Source organism: Rattus norvegicus, chromosome 10 (genome assembly GCF_021556685.1).
Source record: "Rattus norvegicus strain SHRSP/BbbUtx chromosome 10, alternate assembly SHRSP_T2T, whole genome shotgun sequence".
Taxonomy (NCBI): domain Eukaryota; kingdom Metazoa; phylum Chordata; class Mammalia; order Rodentia; family Muridae; genus Rattus; species Rattus norvegicus.
In genome coordinates, this window is record NC_141543.1 from 90,869,366 (window position 1) to 90,875,365 (window position 6,000).

Consider the following 6,000-nt stretch of genomic DNA (forward strand, 5'->3'; position numbering starts at 1 on the left):
ACCCTTTTCCTACTGGATTTCCTTGTCCACCCTTGATATGAGGGTTTCTACATAGTCTTATTGTAACTTGTTATGCCATGTTTGGTTGCTGTCCCTGGGTGGCCTTCTCTTTTCTGAATGGAAATGAAGGAGAGGATCTGGGGAAGGGGAGGTAGAGATGATGATGGGGGATTAGGAGGAGAGGAGAAAGCAGAAACTGTGGTCTGGACGTAATGTACGAGAGAAGAAGAAAAACAAAATGATTGGTGTTCAAAGCAAAGCTTCACATAATGATGTGATCTCTTTTAGTGCTATAAGAACTCATGTTTAAAAATTACTTAAGGGACCCGGTAGATTGAGTATCTGACTACGACAGATGACTTTTCCTATATCAATTAAAACAATCAAGAGAGTCTCCCATAGAAAAATCCAAAGGTTAACCTGATCTAGGTAGTCCCTCATAGAGACTGGCTTCCCACATGATTTTAGATTGTAAAAATTTGACAATTAAAACCAATCATTACAGACACTATTAAAAAGCAGTAACTTCTTTTATGTAATCTGGTATATCTCTGGATTTGGTTTTAATTCTACTAATGATTTTCTATGTACCAGTGCCACAGCAATTAATGTATAGAATTAATTTTCTTATGATGTTTCCTAAATCCAGTCTACTGATATGGCAATATGCTAGTGTGTGTGTGTGTGTGTGTGTGTGTGTGTGTGTGTGCGTGTATACATATATATGTATATATGTGTGTGTATATATGTGCGTATATATATGTGTGTGTATACATATATGTGTGTATATATGTGTATACATATATATGTGTATATATGTGTATACATATATATGTGTATATATGTGTATACATATATATGTGTATATATGTGTATACATATATGTGTATATATGTATATATATTTATATATATATATATGTGTGTGTATATACATATATATGTGTATATATGTATATGTGTGTGTGTGTGTGTGTGTGTGTGTGTATAACAAAGTAATAAGCATAGTAAGGTCCTGAGAATATGACTGGACCTTGGGCAGACTGTATTGACATAGCAGTTTCTCTAGGCTTATGGTTCGTGTAAAGTATTATACATTAGTTCCAGTGAGGTAACTGTAGGAGCCACCTTCTTTGTTCAGGGAGAATTGTCTGTTAATCTTTGGGAACCGTCTTCCTTACATCCTGGCCACTCCAATGGAAAAGGATTTGGGGAGGATTAAAAATCCCCTTACAGCTATTGCTTAGAGCATCTTTTGTTGCTCCCCTGTAGTTCTTTATACTGTACCATGTAGTTCTGTTTATTATCTAGATGGCCTTGAACAACCATAGATGTACATATTTAGAACTACAAGTTGAACAAAATGAGAGCCAGGGGTAGTTAGCATTTTATTAATTTATAAAACATAGCCACTATATTTTTAGACAAAGCCGATATGGCCAATAGCAATAATAAATGAACTCAGCAGGTGGTATTTCTATAATTGTGCACTTATGTGACAATAATAATAAAAGAAAAAGAGACCATTAATTTGAGAATGGGTGGAAGGGCAGGAAAGGGTTTGGAGGGAGGGATATGGATTGGAGGGAGGAAGGAAAGGGAAGCAGAAATGATGCAATTACATTTTAACTAGAGGTTAAATTTTAAAAAATAAAGTAAGATTGAACTAATGTTGAAAAATAAAATTGGAAAAGTGAAGTAAAATAAAGTTTCATTTTTGTTTGTAAATACAATATCATCATTTTTCCAAACAAAAGCATGGTTAGGCCAATCACAGCAATACCACAGTCCCTGGTACTAACTTCTGTCTTAGGATTTCTTTTGCTGTGAGGAGGTACCATGCCCAAGGGAACTTTTATAAAGGATACCATTTAATTGGGACTGGCTTACATGTTCAGAGGCTTAGTCTATTTTCTTCAAGGGAAGCATGGCAACTTCCAGGCAGGCATGGCACAGGAGGAACTTAGAGTTCTGCATCTTGACTGACTGCAGCCAAGAGAAAACTGACCTTCTGCATTGGGCAGATCTTCAAAGCCCATTTCCACAATGACACACTTCTTCCGACAAGGCTGAACCTCCTAAAAGTACCACTCCCAATGGGCCAAGCATATTTATACCACCACAGTAGTATTTCTGTCACAAACAAACAAAACCAAGCAAACACAAAACTCAAAATACAGAGAGCCTATGTTGCATGCCAGCCCCTATGGTAAGCATATTACATAGATGAAACCTTTAAATCTTTGAAAGGTATAATGCATCATCTATATTTTATAGACCAGTCTGAGACCTGGAGAAGTCAGTAGCCCCCTCTATGGTACAGTGAAAATGTCTTGGGCTGTCCTGACTCCATTCCAGGTGAGAAGAACAAAGAACCCCAGCTCCTAAGGATGTTCTTCTATATTGGTGGTGAGAAAAGTGGTCTTGGTATGAAGTGGAAAAAAATGAACACACGTGCACACACACAATAAAGTATTTAATGCATCACAAGATTTTAGTAAGATTGGAAATAGCTCTTAACTGAGAACTCGTGGAAACAATTCTTTATGAGAGCATCCTAATTAAGCTGGCACTCAGAATGCAGACATGGCCTCTCTAAAAATAGATATGCTCAACTTGGGTTAAAAAAAAATCTCAACATTTGTATTTACTCTTACTATTTCCTATAGGAAACAAATTCAGTTCTGGATATTGTATCAAAGAGGACTTAGCAGCCAAGAGTCCCATTTTTCCAGGCATTGGGGTAGGTATAATGCGTTTTATGTGACTAATGGAAACATCCATGATGTGACAAATATTTCAAGCAGAAATCAACAGCAAGGAGATTTCTCGGTAGGGGCAGATGATGTAGGTTGGGCGGTGGTGAGTGGTATAACAGAATACTCGGCCATATGCTGGGCATAGCAGCAGGGCAGCAGCAGCTGAGCCAGAGGAACTGGAACCACCACAGGTAGGCTGACAGCAGCTGCAGCTGCAGCCCCTCTCCTGGCAGCAGCTTCTCTGCTATAGCTCTGTATGGAGCAGACAGAATCACACCAGGAGCTGACCACACACAGTGTCAGAGGCTGGGACCTGGCAGGGTTTCCAAGAGAATGAGGTTCTAGGGTTCAGACGTCTCCTGCAGTACAGGCGGCCTCTTACGCATCGTGTGAACATGCTCTCCTTATTTTTATTTGCTGCTTAGATGAGTAATTATCTGTTTGAGTAATGCTGTTTACCCACTTAATGGCTTAATTTACTAGAGACGGAATTTTCTTCTCGAATTCTAATAAATTCTGTCGGTCTGTTCCCCTTCTGACTCACATTTGATTCGTATGAGAACTGTTTTTATCTCCCTCTCAGAGGGCTGTCATGTGAGTCTCTGCACTTGAGAGTGCAGCCCTTTTCCTCTCTGTCTGTATCTTTTGCCATAATGATGACTGTGCACGCATATTCCTTACTGTGTAATTTTCTCACTAACCAATGGGAATGATGCTCATAGTTGTGGCATTTTGTTGGAGCAAGAGGAAAAGGTCTTTTCAGGTCATCTTTTTGGGTAATTAGCATACTGATATATGCTAATTAGCAATGACTATACTGATGTATGCATGTGCAATGTGAATGGAAATGGATTTTGCCATGTACTATAATTTAAGCACATTCTCCTCCCACCCCAAGTCTTCCCTGGTATTTCCCATCTCCCTAAACATCCAACTTTATTCTCTCTTTCTCTACCTCTGCTCTGGCAAGTGCAGAGGACACCCCCAAAAGATGCTAAGCTCACATGATAGCGTGAGGCCCAATTCAACTGGCCCTCTGTTCTCTCAGTAATTGTACTCAGTGGGTGGAGCTGCTCTCAGTAGGAGTTATGTGCTGTATATGCATCTCTCCCCCACACACGGTGGAGGCCTAAGGTAGTGACTCTGAGCAACAGAGCAAAAGCCCAGTCGCCTTGTCCCCAGGAAAGCCAATTATACTCCAGCACCTCCTGGAGATTGGAAAAGTAAGTTTTATTAAAGTGGTTTGGGCTTAGCGGTTTCTGGTATCCTGTCTTGCTTCCATAACTCTCTTTCAGATTGTGTTAGAGAGGATTTGCTTATTAGACTTTTCTTTTGGCAAAAATTCCCGTGTCTCGTTGTGGTTTTAGGGAATCCCACTTAACTCACGTACCATAAGGTGGCACCCCTTTAAAGCTCTTGTAGAGTGTTACTGCCGTGGACATTGTTCTCAGGGCTCAGGCCCAGTAAAGGGGCAAAATGGACAACTGAAGGTTAGGAGATAAAAATAATGGTGCCAAAACTTGCAGGAGGAAAGAGAAGATTGGTAGTTAAGTGAGAGGCGATCCAAAGGCAACAGCATTCAGGATGACCAACCATGTTGTGTGAAAAATGTGTAGAAAGTCAGCAACACTGAGACTAGGAAGGAGGGGATTAAGAGGAGGTGTTTCATTTGAGAAATAGTTCGGGATGTGAAGAAAGCCAGTGTAGAGCTCATGAGAACAGGATAGCCTGGCAGGGGCTGGCTTCCATGAGAACATGGGACCGAGACATGTTCAGCGATTGGATGTGTTCACTTCCTTCCTTTCTCTGCTTGCTCTGGGTCCCAGGCTTCAACTCTCCTGCCCAGAGCTTCTCTCTCTGCCAGCGAAAGCCCCAGTAGAGAGAACCACGTGACTGTTCCACGGAAACACCTTCCTGTATTACAGCAGGAGCACAGCGGAAACAGCACAGCTAAATCTATCTCTGGGATTTTCATTATTTTGAGAGGAGCTAAAAAAATTTGACAGCTGAGTGTAATTAAAGGTGAAATAAGGAGATATGATGCATTTACTTTTAGATGTCTAAAATTCAGGTTTATTTGATATATAGAAATACATATATAAATATGACATAAGCATCAGTATGGGAGTAGCATGATAGATTACAAAGAAGACACAAATTTGCTTTTATTTGAGAAAGAGACCTGGTTGGGGAAGAAACTGAGTGCATTTGGAGGTCTAAATCAAGTTCACACAGAGGCTTTGATTGGCCTCTTTGTGATTGTCTCACTCATGGTCTACACATTAGGAATGGTCAGTGACAAAGAACAGGAGACTGTGAGTGACAGTGCTCAGCAGCAAGAAGCACTGGAGCATGCTGGGCGGCAGCAGGTGGTCCTGCAGCAGGTGGTCTGGCAACAGATGGGGCGGCAGCAGCTGGAGATGCAGCACTGAGGTCTGCAGCAGCTGGGGCGGCAGCAACTAGAAATGCAACAGCTGGGTCTGCAGCAGCTAGGGCGGCAACAGGAAGGCCTGCAGCAGCTAGAAATGCAGCAGCTGGGGCGGCAGCAGGAAGGCCTGCAGCAGCTAGAAATGCAACAGGTGGGACGGCAGCAGGAAGGCCTGCAGCAGCTAGAAATGCAGCAGCTGGGGCGGCAGCAGGAAGGCCTACAGCAGCTAGAAATGCAGCAGCTGGGGCGGCAGCAGGAAGGCCTACAGCAGCTAGAAATGCAACAGGTGGGGCGGCAGCAGGAAGGCCTGCAGCAGCTAGAAATGCAACAGCTGGGGCGGCAGCAGGGAGGCCTGCAGCAGCTAGAAATGCAGCAGCTGGGGCGGCAGCACAAAGACTGGCAGCAGCTAGGTCTGCAGCAGCTGGACACACAGCAGCTGGGACGACAGCAGGTGGTCCTACAGCAGGTGGTCTGGCAGCAGCTGGGCTGGCAGCAGCCTTGGCCACAGCCCTCCTCAGAGCAGACAGAGCCACAACAGGAGCTGACCATGGTGTCAGAGGTGGAGGTTCTGGATGAGTTTAGAAGAAGGTGGGTTGGAAGGTTTGGAAGTGGGAGTCTCCCTACCTACATTCCCTTTTATACCCTGCTGAGGGGCTGCTGTCCCCACATGCCACATTCTTTCCCTGTTATTGTTTGTGTTGATAAATAGGTGATTATCCCATTAAGTGAGCTTCTTTTCCTGACTGCATTTTCAAGGTGAATGGAAAATGTGATTTTCCTGGTGTGTTGGAGTTCATCGTCAGTTCTCGATGAC

At 42.9% G+C, this 6,000-nt stretch overlaps 1 protein-coding gene across 1 annotated transcript; it reads right to left on the reverse strand.

Annotated features, from left to right (window-relative positions):
• Positions 1–4,818: 4,818 nt before the first annotated feature.
• Krtap4-6 (keratin associated protein 4-6) lies at positions 4,819–5,790 on the reverse strand. The gene has a single exon (XM_087574810.1). It carries the CDS (start codon positions 5,733–5,735, stop codon positions 5,088–5,090), a length of 648 nt encoding a protein of 215 aa, XP_087430936.1. The 5' UTR covers positions 5,736–5,790; the 3' UTR covers positions 4,819–5,087.
• Positions 5,791–6,000: the final 210 nt, after the last annotated feature.